Here is a 23482-nt window from a genome sequence, read left to right as displayed (position 1 = left end):
TCAATTTGAGCATCAGAAAGCCTCCACCTGCACTTCACAAGTCGATTGGATCAATTCCTCAATGTTCACCTTTTATCTACTGACTGACTACTGAAAGGACACTTACAGATCACACAGCCCTTTTATCCAAAAAAGCTTTCCCCAATTTAGAGTTGGTCACTGTCTCTGAGGAAACAGCACCTCAGGTCTGTTATATCAGATCGTATTGGTTTCCCCTGTGTTCACTTGGCCTCTGGCTAATGCCCTGCTCCATGTATGGATTTTCTGTCCTGTGATTCTTCAGCCCGTCTGCCTGTGATGGGTCGTTCAGATCTAACCCTGCGGAGCACTGCTGATTGCGGCGGTATATCTTCATCTTTATGTCTGAGTATAGGAGAAAGCTCTGCCAACGAACCCGCTGATGTTTGCCCCGCGATGGATTTGGAGAATTAGCAGCAAGGGCATGTGTTGCAGTTAAGAAGTGTGTGAATTACAGGTTTTATTTCATTTGCCTTAACTGGCGGGACAAAAGTGTGCTGCAGTTTTGCGTGTGAATCTTTTGGATGGGAATTGTGTGTTTGGACGTATTATTGCTGCACTTTTGCTCTTTGGAAAATGCATTCAAGTGAAAGTGGCAGAAGCAGCAAAAAAGACGAGCAGCACTGATGGTAGCATTACTCAAACTCAGCTGTCGCAAATGGTGTGTTTTTCCCTTTAGGTGAGGATGTTGTTGTGGCTGGTTTTGTTCCTGCCTGCCATCTCCTTGGCTCAGCGATCAGAGCCCATGTTCTCAGCTATAACCAAGAGCACCCTCCCTCCCGACTACGACAACAACCCCACCCAGCTCAACTATGGCGTGGCCGTCACTGATGTGGATGGGGACGGAGACCTGGAGATATTTGTAGCCGGGTGAGAAAGGGGGGAGGAAGTTCTGTAAAACAGTCTTTAGTTGCTCAAAGTTAGTTTTACTTAAATCTTCGACGATCCTGTCTCACAGTGTTACAAGCACAAATGTTTTTTCCTCTTGTGCAATGAGAACAAAATCAGAGGCTAAAATAAAAGTACACTTTCATTTTTCCAAGCTAAAGGTTGAAGACAAAGGCAAAAAACTAAAAAGGCGAGAGATGGTAAGAGTGCCCTGAGGCTCACTAAGCTGATGAGAATGAATGTGATTGGATGGAGTGTCATTGATGGGAACAGTTTGGCACGCCTGCCTCTATCTAGTGGAGCAGCAATGAATTTCCCAATGCTTAACAGAGTATAGATGGGCCGAAATGACCCTGCTTAGTAAATGTCATTTAGCCAAGACACCATATTCAGCAGGTATCCTGGACAGGAGGGCATCACAAAACCTCATAAAGTACTGAAGTATAGCATGGTTAAAGTACATTACACTACTATTATACAGTAGATGACAGTGGGACGAGTCACGTAAAGTCACTGTGGTCTCACTTTGACAATTCACTCAGAATCAGACAGTGTGACAATGTTAAAAGTTAAAGTTAAAAAAAAAGTTAAAAATTTTGGTTCTTCTGCTGACCTCTTGTCTGTGCCTCTCTTATTGCCATGAACAGATTATGTCAAAAACATAAAAACATATCTTTTTTGTGGGGGGGGGGGGGGGTAATTTTTTAGGTAAAATTAGATTTTGACTGCAAGTTGTTGCTTCTCCTTTCCTAGTGGAATAATAGCATAGATTTCATTTAATTGGTTCCCAGAAAATCTAGAATTACAGTAGTCAAATCTCCTGAATACATATTTTTTCAGCAGACATTATTTAAATTGATAGATTTGGTAGTTTTTTGTTTGTTGTTTTTTTTGCATATGTTTCTATGGCCAGCAGAGGCTATGCAACTTTGAGCTGCTAGCCGCAAGCAAGAATGTGCAACAGGGTGCAGATCTGTAAACTTAAGCTACACCCCAGGATTATTTATTCATTTATTCTTTCATTTTCTAACTTGCAGTAAGTTACTTGTTTAAAATCAAAGTTCCCCTTTAAAAGGAAAGTTCACCCCCAAATTAAAAATTCATACTTTTCCTCTTACCTGTTATGCTATTTACCAGTCTACATGTTTTGGTGTGAGTTGCAGTGTTGGATATATCAGCTGTAGAGATTTGTGTTTGTACTCAATGCGCCAAAAAATACATTTAAGAAACTCAACACCAATGTGTCTTTTCAAATATCATGACCTGGTTACCCAAGATAACCCACAGATCTTGCTGTAAGCAGTTTCATGTTGGAACTATTTTCTTTTTACGTAACTTCACTCACCAACTGTTTCACCACCCTCAAAGTGCGGCAGACCTTGAAGCCAATTTAACATAGTGGCCAAACCATGTAACTACAACTTACGAGTCTGTCACATGATACCATTGGGTCGAAATAAAAAAAATACCTTTGCCCATAGACTTATGCTGGGAGAGAGATGTCTGTAAATCAGTGGATGCATTTTTTTGAGCATCACAACCCCTGCAAAATAACTTGTTTCACTATCAACTTTAATTCATTTGGTCCAAAAACATTTCTAAAGTCTAGAGGAGCCACACGATTTTTATCCTCATTCAAGTCAGTGAAGTGCAGGGGCGACCTCTGGCTCACTTGGTAGAGCGTGCACCTCATGTACGCTAAAGTCCTTGGCAGAAACCAGGTTTGAATCTACGTGTAATCCCCCCCTCCTCTTTCCACTTTCTCCAGCTGCTCTATCACATAGGCCCTTTAAAAAAGTTAGCAGGGGGCTAAACTGGAAGCAGCAAGCTGGTAGAAGTTAATCGCTCAGCAAGTGTTTTCTCTAATGTGCTTGCTCTATGGGTCCAATAATGGGAATCTGGGTAATTTTACACCCTGTACTTAAACTTTTTTGGCTTCATGCACCACTGAGTAACTTCAACAGGAATGAACAGGGTCTGTCTCTGTATCCAGGTCTCTTTACACATCCATGGCATCAACCTATGGAGGAGCCTTTTGTGCTCAGGACAACTTTAGAGCTAGGAGAGCCAGCGGAAGATGCACCTCCTTGATATCTTCCTTCCGTGATAAGGTTGGTTGGTGTTGTTCAGAAAGAATAATTCCACATGAAACTGCTTACAACAAGTTCTTCGGATTATCTTGAGTAACAGGGTCACGATTTCTGGAAAGAGACATTGCTGTTGAGTTTTTAAATAAAAAAATTAAAAAATTGGCACTGTGAGCACCACAAGTGCGAGTGTTATCTTATTCCATTACACTGGAGAGAGGGCAGACATGTCTACGGCCAACATCTTCAACACGAAGCGGCTTGATAAGTAGCACTACAGGTAAGGAAAAACATGTATTTTTATTTTGGGGTAAACCATCCCTTTAAGATTAGAAAGCTCTCAGGGCCTTTAAAAGTCCACTTTTTTAATACCATCTAACATAATATTTGAAAAGTGCACCTACAAACATAAACAGCACAATATGATTTAAACTTCAAAATTCCTGCAGACAGTCTCATGTAATGAAGATGTAACAGCTTGCCTTTGGTGCCTGTTGACAGCTACAATGGCCCAAACCTGGTGCTAAAGTATGACAAGCAGAAGAAAAGGCTCTTCAACATAGCTGTTGACAACCATAGCTCCCCTTTCTACGCCCTGAGAGACCGTCAAGGCAACGCCATCGGAGTGACAGCGTGTGACATCGACGGAGACGGTCGGGAGGAGATTTATGTTCTCAACACCAATAACGCCTTCTCGGGTACAGTACATGCTTTTACACACACGGATACACTTTACAAAAACACACTGACAAATGTGTTTGTGCACACACTCACACAGGGGTTGTGCCTCTCCTCTTGTACAGAGACAAAGCGGGAGAATCAGTATGCAGATATTAAGCTTATCTCATCTGAGTCTTCATCAGATAACAGATAAGCTTTGTGCTGCTATTAATCAATCTGAGAGCTACGGAGCGCACACTGCCAAAACTACTACGCCTCACCCCTATTATTTTTATAAAAATGACAGAGGTCACTTTCAGCCTCTTCTGTCTCCAATCACCCACGGTTCTTGTATTGCATAACACCTCTTTACTCTCCGCACAATCTTTGCCTCTGCTGAACTCTCTCCGCATCAAGGTCGGTCAACATACTCTGACAAGCTGTTTAAGTTCCGTAATGGACGCTTTGAAGATCTGCTGAACGATGACATTAACGAACACAGAGATGTGGCCAACCGTATGGCTGGGCGCTCAGTGGCCTGTGTGGACAGAAAGGTACTACACAAACACACACAGCAGAGTATGCAGATCCACACCACACACACAAACTCCCCAGAGTGTTTTCTGCGTACATGCATGGGTGCTTCTGTTTGTTTACCAGTGATAACTCATGCCCTGCCTACGCCGCCCTTCTCAGCATGTGCTATGACAGTTCATTTGGGGGAATGGTGTGCCATTTTCTCTCTTCTGTCCATCGCACCAGTGTAATTACAGAAGCCAGGGCTCGTTTGTTTTATAGAACATCGTACGAGGGGAGGAGTGATGACTGCACACTACTGCTTTCTGCCCGTAGCATTTTCTTTCTCTCTCTCTCACTCCCTCTTCTATTGTTTTCTTCCCTTTTTCCACCTCCTTTATTCCTTTTTTCTCTCTCTGACTGACACGCTCACACTCTCTCTTTGTCTCTTATCACACGCATACAGTTCTCACTTCCAATCAGGGGACAGGATAAAGAAAGTAATAGTGGAAGAGGACAGTAGGGATTACAATAGTTTTTTTTTTTTTTTTAACCACAGTCCCATCTCAGTGAGCACTGATAGGTTGTGCAGCTGCCAAACCGATTGGAAAGATATCTGCTTTTAATGGCATAATGCTTTTAGAGGAAGCCAAAGCCCTGATGTGTGTTCTTCCATGCAGCAGAATTCATTTTCCTATTGCTGAACAAGTTTTATTAGAACAGATCTGGAACGACAGCAGAAGGTTACAAAGGCCGAAACCCAAGTGTCTTGTTTACTCATAAATAAAGTGCTATCATTCAGGAAAAAAGAGGGATAATTAGTCATCCAACTGTTTCATCTCTCCCAGTCTCCTTGAAAGAGACGTCCTATCATTAGTCTTATGCAAACTGATGAAGGTGACATATTGAGGGGTCTCATGTTGAACTGATGGATCACCTCACTTTGCATTTGGCAGGCAGGATGGAGCTCCTGAAAATAAGTGGGTTTTAAAAGCTAGAGTAATTGAAATGATAAAAAGCACCTCTGAAAACAAAATAAATGAAAATGCTACATCAGAGGCTGTAACTCATTCAGGCTTCTTAGTGATAAAGACTCATGTAGAGGGTATGCAATCGCATATCCCTGCACCGGCATGCACTTTGCAAGCATGCATGTCACACTATTCACAATGCCAATTTCAGTGACAGAAATTAGCCTTGGGTGAAGACTTATTGGAAAATCGTTGACTTTTAAGTTTGTTAAGTAACTGCCAGTGGCCTTCAGGTCTTTCATTGTAGTTCATTCTCATTCTGTCAAGTGTGTGTGTGTGTGTGTATGTATGTCCAAGTGTGCCTCACTCCTTCCACCACAGCGGGCCATAATACCATGCTTCATGACATTTACATCAACTACACCCACGTGCTTCTCCTGTCTTGTAACAATGTAGTAAAGCTAACACAAATGGTAAAATGGCTTGTGTGTTTGCATGTGTGCATGTGTTTGTATTGATTGAAATATGTTAGGCCTGGTGGAAAAGCTCATTGAAATCCAGTGTGTAGTCTATTAGTGTGGTTCCGTCTGTGAGTTTGTGTCTGCAGGGACTCTGACTGATAATGGAGTGTGAAATTAATCTCCAAAGGGAGGCAGAGGAAGGAGCAGGGAGAGAGGCTGCAAGAGAGGGTGTAAAGGGTAGGAAACAAGGGAAAGGGAGATAAAGGGGAAAGAAAAAGGTCTGATTGGGAAAAGGTGAAATAATATTCAACAAGATAGCAAATGCAATTAAAACACAGGTTCGAGTAAACGTTTGTTGTTACAATAACCTTTTTTTTTCCTGTTATAGATTACTAAAAATCATGCGAACAGTTTTTTTTTGTGCTTTTTATTCAAAGCAGCTATAATTTCCAAATCAAATGATAATGCGAAAACAATTTGACAGATTTTAAAGAGGTTGCTCGTAATGACGAATAAAGAGATTTATCAAGTGAATCCACTCGGCTTTACTGAAATTTATAGTCAGTTTCAGATATTTGCTTAGCTGTTTGGCTCTCTACTGCAGTCTACTGTTTTGATTCACTTTCACTGATCTTTTAGCATCATATTCAGCGTCTGCAGGCAGTTGTTTTTTACTGGAAAGGCTCTGGAAAATTCACTATACCCACACGGTTTCTTTCCCAACTAGTCAGATCTCGACACTTGGTCGGTTGTCTAATATGTCTAACTATGGTGGTCTTTTTACCCCTCCAGCATCAGTTGTGGTCATTCTGGGACGGCGTGTCAATTTATGCTCGTTGCAAGCATTGTGTCTTTTCAAAATAAACTTCTGTCTTCACAGGATATGTAAAGTTTCTGCTCGTTAAAGGCATACTAACGCTTTTCTAACTTAGAACATTAGTTAAAAAAAGTTTTTTTAGGTTTGCTTCCTTAGGTTTATGTAACAAAAGTACAAGATTAGGAGCATTTAGCTGCTGAAAAGTTAGATATTTCCTTTAAGAATGGGTAGAGACCTGACCCTAACAGAGCTAAAAGAGTGAATATTAGACTTACACACATCAGGTGGATACAAAACTGACTCCAAATGAATGATAATGTTGATCTGTGCTGGATGTGTAAACAATCAGCTGTTAATGTAGTTCACTATTCCACCTTAAAAGTTCACAAATTGTTTCCGTTGCCCCCAAGTGGCCCAAAAATTGGTTATTTCAGACTTCAATTAATATATTTGTGGCCAAATTTACACACGCAAGAGCTGATAAGAGATTGCTGGGATTTGTCTTTGCAGACAATAATAATGTTTGAGAGCCATCAAAACATTTTATGTCAAATCAATTATCAGCAGCAATGCGTTTTTTTTGAGATTTGAGATTTTTTTTGATTTTTGAGAAATTGGGAGAATCAACCCTTTAGGAAGTTTGCAGAATCATCAAATTATTCATCAACTCACATTTAGCTACACATGCCATTCTGGGGTTCTCAATATGCAAAGTATATTAAATAAATAAGTAGAGCATATTAATTAATGTAAATCATATTTGTTTTTTCCCCAGGGTACAGGCCGTTACGCCATCTACATAGCCAACTACGCCAGTGGCAACGTGGCTCCTCACGCTCTCATTGAAATGGATGAGACAGCAAGTGATCTTTCACAGGGCGTCATTGCCCTCTCAAACGTGGCAGAGCAGGCTGGAGTCAACAAGTTCACTGGTGGGTATGAACAACTTACTCTGTGTGTGTGTGTGTGTGTGTGTGTGTGTGTGTGTGTGTGTGTATGACATAGACCATCATCCAGCACTACTGGACCTTCAGTCTGATTTACAGAGACATCCTCAGAGGAGCATGTGCTCTTTGTACCCATGGAGTCTGAAATATAGGACTTCACTATAGAGAGGCTGCTAGACGGGAGGCGAGTAAGGGAGAGCTGGAGAGATGCCAGCTGAGAAAAAAAAGGAAAAAGTAGGAGATGAAAGAGAACATGATGAGTGTAAGTGTGAGGGAAGAAAGAGAGAGAGTGTAGTGTTAGTGGGCTCTTTTGGCTCTGTCAGCTGTTTACTCCAGTCAAAGTCACAGGGAAGCACAGGCAAAGGGCGACATACACATACATCAGAGCAGCTCAACAGCCCAGAGATGGCATTTATCACAGCTAGGTGTGGTTCCCCCAGACGTCTGAAGGTGTGAATACAAGTGCACGGATGTCACTACAGCAAAAAAGGCTCAGTCATTCTGATCAAATTGTTACGGCACATGCCAGAAGTGGAAACAGAAACTGTGTTTTCTGCAGAGGTAAAATGTTGTTAGTGTTGACAGGAAGTTGCTGGTGTTATCTTACAGATTTGTCTTAAAATCACTACAGACCCTCCTACTGATTGGTTTGTAAGGGGATGTAAGTGGCCATTAAAATCACTAGTGAGAAGCAGCCTTCCCAAATCACCTTCCACAAATCACATAAAAAGCCAAATCCATCTTAACAATTCCACATCATCCTCCCTTTAAAGACTAGACTTCTGAAAATTAAGTTTGAGCGGTTTCATGTTTTCCATGTGCATATATACCATAAAATGCCTCTCACACAGTTTTGGGGAAGCTTTGAAAGCATAGATTAACAAGCTACCAAAGCTGTTCAATGGAGAAATCTAGTTTACTTATTTAAAGCTACTATAGTTTAAACTTCTTAAAAAAATAAAAAAAACTCAATCTGACAATATGCGTGTGATGCTAAATTATAAAGAATACAAAAAAGTCACATGCCAGCAGAAAAATGCCACTCAAGAACTCTCAAGAATAGTGTCACCAATTTAGTGTCTGACCAAGTGACGTCGACCTCCGACCAAAACAATCTAATTAACCTACTGATGAGTCCAAGTAGACATTTGGCCAAATTGAAAAAATTCCCTCAAGGGTCTCTTGAAATGTCGTGTTCACAAGAATGGGATGAACAGACAGACAACTCCGAAAACATAATGCCTCTGGCCACAGCTGATGTCAGCAAGGAGAGATAAAAATAAAATATCCCACAATTCATGAGAAAATGCGAGGAATGGCAGCTCTGGTTTTATATACGATGTCCGTCAGTCAGGATTACTCAGTTAGCCAGACAACTTCTAAAAAAGCATGCATCAACTTCTCTGAACATTTGCAAATAAAAAACAATAATCAATACTTATGACTCATTGCGATCAAAAGGGCCCAATTTCAGAAGAAAGTGATGGTAAATTGTTTTTAAAAAATCATTCCTTTCGTTTTTATGGCCTAACATTGTTTATAGCCTTAGTAGTTAACTAATTAACTAACTAATTACTGCACAAATATGAATGTAGTTGAACTGCCAGTAAACAGCTGCAAAATGTATTTAAACCAATAATTCAATTGCAGGTATGGTACTAACTCCCCAAAGCTAGTCTCACGTCCTACCGAAGCCGAGCACTGTATCTTATTTGCTGCAAAAATATATTTTTATTTCTTGTTTTTTTTTTATCTCACTGACCATTTCTTTTATTTTTATTGTGTTCACTACTTAATGCTTCCCGATGTCTTAAATATTGCATGTGTTTTTATTGTTTCTCAAACTGCATTGCTGCATAAGCTCATGCAGGAAAACAAACATCTGAACTGCCATTTAAACGCTTTTGAAACTGAATGGATGACCTTGAAATGGATTTTTTGCTTCACATGTAGTACTGAAATTCATCACTGCACCTCAGCTCTCTTCCCTGGCTTGGATCAACACTTCACTTAACCCTGTGATGGATACCTGTTTTGGTATAGAAGAGGAGAACAATAAATGCCAAAATGAATGATTTCACCGTGATTTGTTTCTTTGATAATAGCGGCGCCTCTATGGTCCTTCGTTGTAACCACTGAAAAGTCCTTGGCGCTGATGTCCAAGTAAGTTTAGAAAATGGGAGATGACTTTGTGTTTGAGCATAACAGAATCAATCTTCATCATCTACGGCTCTTTTTACATGCAGGATGTCATCTAAGCCACTGAAGGGGCAGGGTGAGCCGGCCCAGAATCGCTGTGAATGATGTACGGGGGATGGCTTTGTCATCAAACTGCCGTTAATCAGAGCAGAGGGACAGGCAGTGAAGTTGTATATCTAATGGTTACATATCTCCGGAGAGACGTTAGTGGTTTATGGCCATAGGGGGCGAGTGATATTTGTCTGGGCTGATGGAGCGGGCCAGTAAATCAGGAGCGAGTCCTGACTCACAGCACTGACTCTGCATACTGGAAGGGCAATCAAAGCCCTTTCAGCTCCATAATTAGACTCCGCTGGTCTCAGATGAGACACTTTAGTGAGACACTTCACTTTATAGAATGTCATTGGAAAATCCTGGGGTGATATTGATAGCGTATTGAACAGTCGCAAAGATCTTTTCATAAGAAAATTACTGTTAGCTTTTGGTTAACGCAAAAGATTCTCAGCATGTGTCCATATTTGTATTTTTTTGTGCTTAGGTGTGTTTGTGTGTGTGTGTTTGTGTGTGTGTGTGTGTGTGTGTAGCCCATCAGAGTTAGTGTCTGTGTCAGCAGAAAGACCTGCACTGCTTAGAGGAAATGGCCTGGAAAGACAGTAATGATCTCTCGCCGTTCACTTTTGTTATGGTGCTGATCTTTCTCCCTCCGTTCTCTGTTGTTTCACCGATCCAGTTTCATTTTTTCTGTCTAAAACAGTCTATTCAACCTCTTTTTAACTGACTAATTTTCTCTTACCTTGAGCGTCGTCTCTCCGTCTCCATTTGTGCAGGAGGGCGAGGGGTCGTTGTGGGGCCCATTGTCAGCCAAAGCCTGTCAGATGTATTTTGCGACAACGAGTACGGACCCAACTTCCTGTTCAGGAACAATGGAGATGGAACTTTTACTGATGTGGCGCAGCAGGCTGGTGAGAGGAACAAGTGCAGTTAAACAGATCATAGCCTTAGATCAGTTAATTGTAGACACAAACACAACATCCAAGCTTGAGTGTATTACCTTATCCCTGTAGGTGTGGAGGACCCCATGCAGCACGGCAGAGGGGTTGCTCTGGCAGATTTCAACCGTGATGGAAAGACAGATATCGTCTACGGGAACTGGAATGGACCTCATCGGCTGTACATGCAGCTGAATAATCGCAAACAGAAGTTCAAGGTTGGTCCAACTCAAAATGCAAACAAACACCAACACTTTAATCACTCTATACGCTTTAAATGAATATGATGCGTCACATGTGTATATACCTGTTCCAAATGTTCACACTCAAGGTAAGTTTGAAGAGAGAGGCAAGTCAAAAGGAATGTGAATGTGGGCACACCCAAAAATAAGTGACAAAAGTAGTTGTATGAACAGTAAAAAAAAAATAAAAAATTTTTTAAGGCAGAAAAAGAAAGGGGGAGTTCATATGCCTCATACAGGAGCTGAAGCTCTGTGACGGCAGATTCTGGACATATTTTAGGATGTCATATAACAATAACAATTTGATAATGAATTGTAATATTATGGTGCTAAGAAATAAATTATTAACAGGTCTGCCATTGTGATTTGTCATCTGTTCTGCACAGCAGGTTGGTTGCTTGGTTATTTGTTGTGCGAAAGTTCAGAAAAATGAAAGATGTTCCCAAAAAAGGTTTATGTCACAGTTTTTCTGCATAATATTCATGATGGGTGTGAAAGTAATCATGACAACAGTTTGGAAAATTATGCTGACGTGCAAATTAATTGCATGAAAAATGGATGAATCATCTGGTTGTTGGTTTTTAAAAGTTAAAAAAAAATCAGATGCAGCCCTCTAGATTTCACTGCCATGAAGAATGTTACAGAACCATTAGACAGTCTGACAGCTCTTTTTTGAAACATACTGAGGCCTTTAATATAAGCTGACCCAAATGACAAAATGCATATGTTAGATACCTTGTTGTCAGATTTCAGTTTAAAAGAAGATCCAATAGCATTACTCCATATCAGCAGCAAAAAGCCTGTAAATGTAAAAGCTGGTGACAGAAAACAAAACCAAGAAGCAAAAAAAAAAAAAAAAAAAAAAAAAAAACTAAAGGAGCAAGCTGAAAACAAAAAAGCAAAAACAAAGAAAGAAAAACTAAGCTGGGTCAAACCGGGATGGCATGAGGAGCACAAGTGGAAAAAGCAGCACAGTGGGAAATAACACTGAAAACAAGGAGTAAAAACAACTGACCTGACACTGAAACAGGGGAAACACACAGGCTAAATGTGTGGGAGAAGCAGAGTGTTAACGAGGGACAGGTGAAACTAATCAGGGAGGGGCAGACGATCACGCAGGCAGAAAACACACAAAGGCAGGAAGTAAAACAAGGCATGCCACATTTGGAGTGAATCTACAAAATAAAACAGGAAACGGACAAAAACCCAGGATCATGAAACCTTGTGGTGTCTAAAACAGTCAATAGCTTGGACAAGTTATTTTGTAGAAAGTAGTTCTTTAATGAAAAGTGTTCACAGGTAGGTTTGTGGATAATTCAGAGCAGTTGTGGAAAGTACATTTAAAAGTTAAAGTACTGTACTTAAGTACAGTTTTTGAGTATCTGCACTTTACTTGAGTATTATTATTTTTTAAAACTTATTACTTTGACACTACATTTGAAAGACATATATTGTACTTTCGACTGAACTACATTTATATGAAGGGCCTCGTTACTTGTTGCATTTGTTCATAAGCTGTGATCATGCACTTCTGCATGTGGTTTGTTTGTCAAAGTGGTGTTCTTCTACCTCCACCTCGCACATGCACCACTCAGACTGGGCAGCACATTGGCTGAGAGCAGAGGTCATCAGTAGGGGGCTGTATTTGGTTATGTGGTGTTAATATGGCAACACCTCAAGTACGGTACATGTTTAAAGTTACTGAGATGAAAAATGATCAAATATTTGCTCTGTTTACTGCACATGAACTTCATTGTGGCATACTGAGGTATGCATTTGCTTCATTCCACATAGATTTTTTTTTTTTTAAAGATTATTTTTGGGGCTTTTTATGCCTTTATTGCATAGGCTAGGTGAAGCGTGAAAGGGGCAGAGAGAGGGGACGACATGCAGTAAAGGGTCAAGGTCGGAATAGAACCTGCGGCCGCTGCAGCGAGGACTTAGCCTTCATACATGGGGCACTGGCTCTATCCACTAAGCCACCAGGTGCCCCAGATAAATATTTTAAACAAAGTTGTCTGTGCTTGTAGTAGTTGCAGTTTTTGTGCAATTTTTGGTCAAATGAATGTTAATGGATTTGCATGCACAGTTGATGTGCACTGTTACAAATATTTTTAATCAGTGTTTTCACCTTAGTTGTGGATTCACCAATGCATTAAGATTAAAAAAGTACTTCGGTATTTTTAAAAGCAAGTACTATGGTACTTAAATTAAAGTAATAATTTGACTCAGCAGCTTACACTTGTGTTAGAATAATATTTGAAGTATCTATACTCTGACTTTAAGTTGTGTACTTTGTCCAGCACTGATCCAGAGTGACCAGCAGTTCTTTTGATAGTAGTGGTCTAATCTAGTCTTAGTCCTCTGTGTGGAGAAATGCCCCTATCAGGAAGTCAGGCGCTGCAAATGATGCATAAGAGTTTCAGATGGAGGTTGTGGTTCTATTTTCTTCTTCTTCTCTCTCCAGAGTCAATGTCTATTGAACAAGCAGCACAAAGACAGCAATTCTCACCTATTAACTCTGTGAATCACGAGAGTTATCAATACTAATGGATGTCTAGTGAATTAGCACAAGTCAGTGCCGGCCCACTTTGGGATTGAGTGGAATTCAAAGACAACGGGCAATGATTTACTCAATCGACGACCGCAGACTCCTCCTGCATGACAGCCAGCAGTGTGCATGTGTTTGTGTGGTGGGTTAATAGCGGCAGAGACAGAGACGGGCTCCGCCGCGTGTAAATCTGCGGAGGGTTTTGCACTTGGTGATCTATCTGTCAGCACCTGCGACTGCATCTTTCACCAAAGAGATAAACGTCAAAACGGACATCTTTATAGGGGTCAAATAAGGGGTTAATGTGTGATGCTTAGCCCAGAGACAATTCAATCAGCGGGACACATACACACACAATACACTCTAATACATAGACACACATACACATATACACACACACACACACACACACACACGCACAATACACTCTAATACACACACAAACACACAGAAGACAAATTGAATTAGCTAGCTGATGTTTTTTTAAACCCAGATTGTTAAATCATAAGCCCACAGCACATCTTAGACCCCGTTCCCCCACACAAACTGACACTCCTACTAGCCGTGTTGACCTTTGGCATGTATAATGAAGCTGTTGTATCACTCCAGTAAACCGCTAATTAAATTGGGCTGAAACAGCAGCTTGCCTGGGTAGTGGAAAGTGCCGATTAGGCCTGTTTGTGCTTTAATTAAAATCCACTGCTGAGGTTTCCCTTGTAGTAGGTTTTGCACTCGTGCAAAAACTCACCCACAAATATATAATAGGTATTTAAAGAGATGTAAAATACGTTTTGATTTGTTTGGTAATTGTGTACAAAATTCAGAGCAGAATTTATCTGTTTTTTTATTATTCTAATCAAACAATATAGCAAAGTACTGTAGGGTTAAAAATATACTTTTATAATATTACTTATAATATTAATTTATTATTAAAGTAATCCTTATTGGGAGAAACAAACCTAAACCTAAAACTTTCTCCCTTGATCCTATAAACTCATGTTTCTGTGCTCCATAATTATTTTGGTGAGTCCCTTTCTCTCTCTCTTTATGGCACATCTATTCATCCACCTTGTAATATAGTAAATGCAGAACTGTCCCTCCCTCCCTTGTGGCCCTCAATTGGCCATCCCCTCTCCTTCACCTGAGAGGCAGAAGGTCACTGTGAGCCCTCCCCACCCCCAGCTTTATGAGCCTTATAATTAAAACAGGGAGTAAATACTGGAGGGAGTGAAGGGCTGCTCTATAACTCTTCCCGACTTATCACCGTGTCACTGAAGCGGGGAGATATCCGTTACTTTCTCGTGCAAAAACTCCTCTGCTGAGGAGAGTTTTTTGGGGGGCAGGAGAGCTGCAGTCTACTTTTCTGATGCCGGAAGATGGAAGACGACTCTTTGTTGTTATCTTTAGGCTTTAGATGACACTCTGAGCGAGAGTGACAGTGAGTGAGTGAGCAGATGACAGCGTCTAACTCAGGGACTGATTACTGATAGGCATATTGTGGAGATTGAACTTGTGACCTTCAGGTTATAAAACAGGCCCTCTAGCCACTGACTCAGCACCCATCACTTGTTGACATGTTGATCTGAACACATCTATAATGCAAGCTGTAATAACGACAGGTTCTAGGTACATGACTTTTATGTATGGTGGTCTCTGTGGTGATCTGTGATATCAAATATCTTTTTCTGTTGATTTTATGCAAAAAAAATGTTATGCCCATGAGCAAAACACTTAAACACAGTCTACTCTGTAGATTAAAACCAACAAAACAGACCAAAAAAAAAGAAAAGTTCATCAATTTCATCTTTCCAATAGGCAGTCATCAGCATATAGAGTAACAAAAAAGACTTTTACGATATGTTTATGAAGTGTTGGGTTATTACTAAATAACCCTAAACCTTGCTCTAACCAGGTGGCAGCCTTCAGGGCTGAAAAATGAAGCCAATGCAAAGTGCCAAAAACTGCATTTTCTTGAATGGCCACTTGAGGCTGGCAGCAAATGCAAATCAATCCATAGATGTAATATAACAACTAGATACCAGACCTTGAGATGGCGTCTATTAAAACATTCAATCCAGTGGAATTGCTTGCCTGGCAAACAAGCCAAAAAAACAAGATTTTAGTTGTTGGGTTTACTTGCACAGTATGTGGCCCACTGAAAATGTGCTGTAGTGTTTCTCCCATTGGCCCCGAATTCCTGCTCAGCTCTTAGACTTGACATTATGATGTCAAAGATTTTTAAATTGCTTCTCTTGGGGAAAGTTTTACAAATATTAAACTTCAATGGTCAGAAACTCATAATCAAAAAAGTCATAACTGACCTTGCAGTTCAAGGTGTCCTGTGACACTTTTGCAGACATTTCCTTGATCATGGTGATCTATGGGGAAAATGCTTTTTGGGTCAGATGGGACTTTTTTGGTGCAATATCTTGAGTGGCCACTGGGAAAAAAATGGAAGCAAGGCTAAGCTGCATTTCTGCGACCAAAATGACAAACTTGAGGCTTTAAAACAGGAGTCCATAAATCAATGGGTGGTGTCACAATAGCTTCATCCATATTTCATTCAGTCTCTGGCCCTAACCCCAAAAATGTCAATAATAAATTATTAAATTCAACCAAAAAGGAAAAAAAAACCCAAAACAAAACAGATTTTTATGAGAAAAAAAAATAAATTTACTTGTGACGAACAGTTAATGTCCCCATACAATATGTGATGAGTGTGGCAGTCAAGAAACATTTTGTTTTTTAATCTTGAAATGAAAAATTAACTTTCATACTGTTTTAGACAGGTATGAAACACTTTCCCACTTTCTTTTCCTTTTTATTATAGCTTTTATTGTTATATTTTTATAATTATTAATGATGAGGGCAATACATTTTTTAATATTTTTGCACTTTATCCTTTCTTTATTCATGTACTCATCTACGGTTGCTTGTCTCTATGTACGAAGCTTTAATTTACACAAAAAGCAAAAGTTATGCAATGCACTTGACATAATCATTTGTACAAAATATTTTTAAGATGTTTAAAGAAACATTACAATAAACTATATAAAAAATAAACATTTTGTGATTAATGCACCTGTAGTACAGGTCAAGTCTGTGATCACAATTTAGTTATAAAAAGGGCTCTCAAATATTTCCCCCCAACAGAAAAAACCTCTTTATGCATATATTTGACTTCTGCACATGTATGCATGTGTTTGTGTTTCACTGATTTACCGTGTGTTTTTTCCTCAGGACATAGCATCCCAGAAGTTTTCTATGCCGTCCCCGGTTCGCACAGTCATGGTTGCTGACTTTGACAATGACAACGAGCTGGAGGTCTTCTTCAATAACATCGCCTACAGGGGCCCCTCCGCCAACAGAATCTTTAGGTACTCATACTGAAAAATACAAGACACACACACACACAGACACACACATATAAGTATGATAGTAAGTTTTAATAGCACTTTGATCAAGAGCTTAATAGACTACTCTTGCGTCTTGATTTAATATTCTAAAACTGGGCTTGGAAGCTGAGAAGAATTTAAAATTCCCAGCCAAGGATACTTATCTAGTCTGGCATCCCGCCTCCTCCTCCACACATGAATGAATCTTTCATTAAGACAGTTTTAGGTCTCTTTTTGGCTCACGGTTTGGCTTCCTCTCTAGATAATATTAATGAACTCAGCTTTCAAAATGCAATATATGATACATATCAATTGTTAGGACTTAATAGTAGAATAAACCCATCCCGTCTGAATAAAAATCTGATCTGGCATATTTTTCCGAACAGCATGCAGACATCATGATGAATGTTGCCATGAGCTAGTGGGTCAATTCATACTGAATATAAATAATCAGTGTAAGCCCCAAAGGTTTCCTGGATCACAGTATTCCCACAGGCCAGGTCACTGGAGGAGAATTCGTCTTTCTGGACACGAGGATGTCCGACAGGGGTCACTGCTCCACAGCCCTTGGCTCTGCCGGTGTCTAGTGTGAAGATGAATCAGCTAATTTAACTCTGCTCTCTGGCACTGAAAAAAAAACTATTGTGCCCAAGATAATTAATTCAATACAGCTAATCAATATTTAGCTGAGCTGAGGGGTTTAACAGCCAGGATCAGCACATTAGTGCGCTGTAAAATGAAATTATAACTTGAGGAAACTTGGATATCAAGATGCTTTGTCACTAAAGGTAATGTGCACAATGTCTTTTAACTCAAGGGCACATTTAGAAACAACAACTTTTAATCCACATATCAACGAGTTGAATAATAATAATAATGATAATAATAATTAAAAATGAAAATCAATAATTATTGATCAAGTAAGTCCCAACAAAAACTAAAAATCACATGAGACTTGGTTCCCTCTTATATTAAATACAAAAGGGACACAAAGTAAATGTACTTCTGAGGTGAGGGAAAAGAAAGTCGGGCACTTGTGGCTCATTGTTTGTCAAGCATTTTTATGGCAAGCATAACTGCACAAACACCTCTGATGTAGAAGTCCTCTGCTACTTTAATGATTTCATTCTACACCTACATAGTGGAAAACAGAAAAGAGAGAGTTGATGAAAGGAAATTTTGTATAATAATGCCCTTTTTCTGTGTGTGTACTATGATTTGTTCTGTTTTTTTGTGTGCAGGTTATGTGAGGCATCTCTGTTGTATATAGAATTTACAATAAAAAAATGATTACTTATATACGTATACTTGGAAAGCCACATAAGATGATATTTTATTGTTTTTCATACAATAGTGGAAAAAGTATTGAGAGGAAATAAAATATCGCGCTGCAAAAAAATACTCAATTCCAAGTAAAAGTCTCTATTTAAAATGTATGCAAATTAAAGTATGAGTAAGTATTGTCAGCAAAATGTATTTTAAGTATACTATCAAAAGTTAACAGTGGATGGGTCCCACTGGTCCCATGGTGTTAAAATATTATTGTATATTACATGATTGGATAACTATCACAGATGCATAAACATGTAAGCAACATTATAATGTTATGGGGGAGCTAACTTGGCCTATTTTACATACTGGTAAGCGGTTTAATTTTTCATGGTTTATCATATGTTATAAACTGATTACATTCTTTATATACTCTTAACCTGTAGAGTAAAAAGTAACTAGTTGTCAAATAAATCTAGTGGAGTAAAAAGTTCAGTATTTCTCTATGAATCGTTGCGTAGTAGTATTGTATAGGAAAAAATGGAAATACTCAAGTAAAATATTAGTACCTAAAAGTTGTACTTAAGTGCAGAACTTGAGTAAATGAACTTCTTTTCAGCACTGCTTATATATTTATGGTGTCACTGGTATTAATGTTTAACAGTGTTTTGGGGTGTTATTGCTGTGATGTTGATTTGACAGAGTGAGCAGGAGAGAGCACGGAGACCCCCAGATAGAAGAGTTGAATGTTGGCGAGGCGTCAGAGCCTGAAGGACGAGGAACCGGTGAGTTTGTAAGGACAGCTTAGTCTTATATCTGTTGTTCCAACATGTCACCATTAGATGGCACCAGAGCTCCACTGGGGTTTCCTCATGCGCTTCATAAAGAGAAAAGACTTGTTCCACATAATTAGTTCTATGACTGTTGAGGCTTTATGTTTCCCTGCATGAGGATAGTAAATGTTACGTAGACTGTTTCCTGAAGTGTTTATTGCATTATTACTGTGATGAATCACCAGGAGCTGTAGCCACAGACTTTGACGGCGATGGTCGTCTGGAACTGCTGATATCTCATGGTGAAAGTGCAGCACAGCCGCTTTCTATATACAAAGTCAACCAGGTGAGTGTTTCTGAGACACCATAAAAGCTTAAAAAGATCAGTTTGACACCCAATTTATTGTAATCTTAACCCAAACCCTTGCTTTTCTCATTCTGTCTGTGTCTCAGGGGGCCACTAATGCCTGGCTGCGAGTGATTCCTCGAACTAAGTTTGGTGCTTTTGCCAGAGGAGCTAAAGTGGTGTTGTACACTAAAAAGACTGGCCCACATACACGGATCATTGACGGGGGCTCGGGGTATCTGTGTGAGATGGAGCCTGTCGCCCACTTTGGCCTTGGTACATTTTTATTACAGCAATTACAAGAAATAAAAATTGTTGCAGGGATTGAACTAGGGGGTCTCAATATACCAGTATTGACCATAGCTTTGATATTTAAAACAAGAGATATTGATATCATGTTAATAATACACATATCCCAAATCCGTACTTGCTTTGTCTCCCTCTCCACCTGCCTACACTCATATTTTTATTGTAATTTATTTGCCAAAAAAGTTACTAAACATACAATCAATAAAGATAAAGAAGAATTTGACTGATAGCATTATTAATATTACTTTCAATTTCCTGTAGATGTAACGGTAATATCATTATTAGTTATCATCTCAGTTATCATATCAGAAGCTGTAACCTCTTAGTGACATCTTCAGATTGCATCTTTTGTTTAACCTAAAGCTTAAAACCAAATGATATATGCGTTACAATCATATAAATCTGGGAAAAGCAAATTCTCAAATTTAAGTCACTGAAACCAGCAAATGTTTGGCAGTTTTCCTGGAAAACAGAGCTTTTTGTTGATTTACCCTCTGCTGACTATTCTGCTATTAGACTGATTTCAGTACTGGGTTAGGGATGTATAGACAAAGAGAAATGGACAGAATGAGCATTACAGAGCAGCAGCGAGAAGAAAAAAGAAAGCTCCATGTGGAAAGCATTGTTTTAATACCTCCAGCCTGATTGGACACCCGTGGGAGACTTTGAGAGGGAGCTTGGTGGACAAAGTGGGGAGAGATGGCGGACAGGTGCAGCAGCTGGAAGCCGGCCTGGTTGGTGAGGAACCAGCTCCTTGTCTCCTTCTGCCCCCACAGGAGTGTCAGCTGGTGGTCATCCAGGCCTGGTAGCTCTTCTGCTGCTTCCTGACTCTGTTCTGGATCAGGACTGTCCAAAACACAGATCATCTCAGGATTACTAAAACTCAAAAAGCAAACTTTCCACACCACTGTAGCTTCAGGACAGACCTCCACAAACAGCAGCACTACTGTTAGCATGTTAAAATGTGAGATACATGCCCTGCCACTATATGAGAGGGCGCTCCCTGGGTGCAGAACAGGTGAAATATTCTTTGGCTCTCGGGGAGCACACCTGCTGAGGCGATCACTGTCTGGCAAGGTAACTCAAGATCTGTTTACATTAGAAATGCCACTTTAATTAAGAGCTGCAGAGGCCCTCTGGAGAGGGGCTCTCTCTATGCCTGATTAAAATAGTTAATGGAGAGAGGAGAGGAGAGTGCTGCTCTGTCAGTGAAAAAAGACAGGAGAGCTTTATGAAACCTAGAGACTCACTAAAGGACATATGAATGTGTGCGCTGTATGTCTGACCAGGTAAGGACGTCGCCACCAATGTCGAGGTGTACTGGCCAGATGGTCGTTCATCAGCCCGACCCCTGGAGCCTTCAGACGTCAACACGGTGCTGGAAATCCATTATCCACAAGACGAGGAGGAAGTCACTCCTACTGTGGAAATAGAGGTACAGCATAGTACTCAATAGTAGTTTTAGTGCAAGTCCTCAATTCTCATCATCTCAAAATAATATTGTTAGATTTTGTAGAATTGTCTTAGCCACCAGGTGTAGAATTGGAAAATGTTTCAGGTTCTTAGAGATTATGTCAAACAAGTAATTTAAGCATTGCACTGAGATGAGAGGGCTCAAAGGTACACAAAGACTCAATGATGGCCGTCAGTTTGTGACCTGCTTTGTGTAAGTTAAAGTGAAAATGTCTTTGGGAGTAGGAGCACCACTGAGGCACATTATTAACTGATACGATACATGCATTATCTGCTTCATGACCTAAACTCACCTCAAAATCTAGTTTTAAGATTACTTGAATTTTGTGCTTATACGTTGCATATTTCACAATTAAGTTGTGTCTAGTCAAATTGCAGCAGCACAAACTTGAGGTCAGTTAGTGTTCTAGCAATGAAAGACTGCACACTTTGCACAGAGAGTGGAAACAATAACTTAAAGATGCTACAGATGGATGATAAAAGAAAAAACAACATAAAGTATCGTGATAAGTTAGGTGTTGGGCATCTACAAGCCTAGAACAGCTCCCATGTTCATTGGCACAGCTTATATAAATCTCAGGAAGTCAAATGGAAAGATGAACAGTCTCACTCAGAATAATTTTGTGATGATTAGCAATTATCATTCTCTCTAAGGATTTTACTGGATCCAAATCATGAGAGCCAAATGCCCCCCATCTGGAAGCATTATTTTTTAACTGTCTGTGTGATCACATAAATTCTACATGTAGTGAGTTTAAAGGACATGCTCTGAATATTGTATAGAGCTCCTTTAAAAGATTTGTCATTCAACATTGTTTCTAAGAAGACTGACTTTGTCTTTCAGTGTGGTCATGGCTTTGCTCTGAATGAGAATGGCCGCTGCACAGGTAAGTTGCAAAGGTGCATGTGTGTATTAACCACTCTGTGCTTGTTGCATCCTTGTTTAAAACCAAAACAAAAAGTGTCTGTTCTTCCCTCGCCTCCCCCTCCCTCAGATAAAGATGAGTGTACCCAGTTCCCCACTGTGTGCCCCTCTGACCGCCCCGTCTGCACCAACACCTATGGCAGCTATAAGTGCCGCGCCAAGAGGAGATGCAACCAGGGCTTTGAGCCCAACGATGATGGGTCAGCCTGTGTGGGTGAGTGGTCCTGGCAGAGTCAGGGTAGACTTAGCTGGATTACCAAGCTCAGGAGAACAAAGGAAGCACTGCCAGAGAACGAGATGCCTTAAGCTGCCTTAATTACTCTGGTTTGGAGTAAAGGCTTAGAGGTGCTAACATTCCTCTGACCGTGTCCCCTCTCTGTACCCCGCTGTCTTGCATGACTAACTCACCCATGTGAATGAGCTCTCTTTCAGCCATAAAGACGCAGATGTTGGCTTACTTTTCTCTGCCCTCTGTTTCGCCTCTTTCTCTGCAGCCCAGGTGGCTTATTTTGGGGGGACGCGGTCGTCTGGGGAGCGTGAGCGTTCAGGTCTTTCTTTCTGGATGCTCCCTGTCTCTGTGCTACCACTCATCTCTACCCATCTCCAGACTGGACTACTGTAGCCATCACTGTCTTCTCCCCTTCCTAACTCTCTCTGCTAAATGGGGATGTACAGAGACTCTACGAGCAAACTTTTCACTGAAACATCTACTCCTTCTTCTCCTACGTGGATCTCTGCTATCTTTTTCCATCAGTTATTTACAGCCTTGCCCCCTCCTCACCGCTGCTATGTGTCACCTCTTGGCTCCCGGCCCCCTCTGGACTATAAAGACACACACAGGGAGCATGCTCGCTGGGAGCTACGGGGTTCAGAACTAAGTGTGTCACACCCGCAGAGCCCTCACGTCATCACCTGGCACTTATCTTAGTGGGACCTGAACTGAGGCCAAGTCAATAAGTGGAGCTGCAGCGTGTAACCCTCTGCACATACAGTCCAGCCGACAGATCTACTGGCTCCACAGACCACATTCATTAGAGACACGCTGAGACCCCCATCTGTATCTCCATAATGCCACGATGTTAATCCTTGCAATGTCACCGTCATTCTTATTATGGGCTTACTGAGATGCTGAGGAACACCAGGTCTCCAGCTTTAGGTTCTGTGTTTGTGTGCGAGTGTGTGTGTATGTGTGTGAGAGTGTACTGCATCCAAAGAGGCAGTCGGGGAGAGGAACATATGCCAGACCATCTGTCTCCGATGGTAGGTTACATTTTGTTACCTCTGAATAATACAGCAGCACAGTGAAGGATATAAACACACATGCAAGTGTGTGTGAACACAAGAATAGGCAGGAACAAATTAAAACATTATAAGTCCAGTACTAACTGAGAGGTGTCCTTGAAACATCAATTACTGAGTGATTTATTCTTAACTATTAGCCGCATAATGCAGAACTGTAAATTTTAAATGAGCATCAGCTTACATCAACTACTAATATTAAATCAGTAACTTAGTGTTTATTGCTCATTTTCTAATTTAAATAATATAACAAGCTAATAACAAGAACACAAATGGTAGAGCTTATGGATTTTCATGGAACATGACTTTTTCTAAAATAAATTCATAATCTAAAAAAAAACACCTAA

The 23482-nt window shown here is 40.3% G+C and overlaps 1 protein-coding gene and 1 long non-coding RNA gene across 2 annotated transcripts in view; one reads left to right on the top strand and one right to left on the bottom strand.

Annotated features, from left to right (window-relative positions):
- LOC121955028 overlaps positions 1–10668 on the bottom strand; it is a 55928-nt gene extending 45260 nt beyond the window's left edge. The window contains exons 1-2 of the long non-coding RNA XR_006106585.1: positions 10616–10668; positions 10358–10474 (exon numbers count right to left, since the gene is read on the bottom strand). This is a non-coding gene — a long non-coding RNA (uncharacterized LOC121955028). The remainder of the gene's footprint in view (positions 1–10357; positions 10475–10615) is intronic.
- crtac1b (cartilage acidic protein 1b) lies at positions 704–22458 on the top strand. The gene is made up of 14 exons (XM_042502812.1): positions 704–888; positions 3495–3691; positions 4071–4207; positions 7194–7350; positions 10392–10526; positions 10629–10771; positions 16587–16723; positions 18713–18795; positions 19029–19129; positions 19237–19405; positions 20728–20873; positions 21756–21798; positions 21907–22050; positions 22331–22458. The coding sequence occupies exons 1-14, from the start codon at positions 704–706 to the stop codon at positions 22456–22458; spliced, it is 1905 nt and encodes a 634-aa protein (XP_042358746.1).
- The last annotated feature ends 1024 nt before the right edge of the window (positions 22459–23482 follow it).

The sequence above is a fragment of the Plectropomus leopardus genome, chromosome 15 (genome assembly GCF_008729295.1).
Source record: "Plectropomus leopardus isolate mb chromosome 15, YSFRI_Pleo_2.0, whole genome shotgun sequence".
Lineage (NCBI taxonomy): Eukaryota > Metazoa > Chordata > Actinopteri > Perciformes > Serranidae > Plectropomus > Plectropomus leopardus.
The sequence above is the reverse complement of the archived record's forward strand: the minus strand, read 5'-3'. Positions and strand labels throughout refer to the sequence as shown.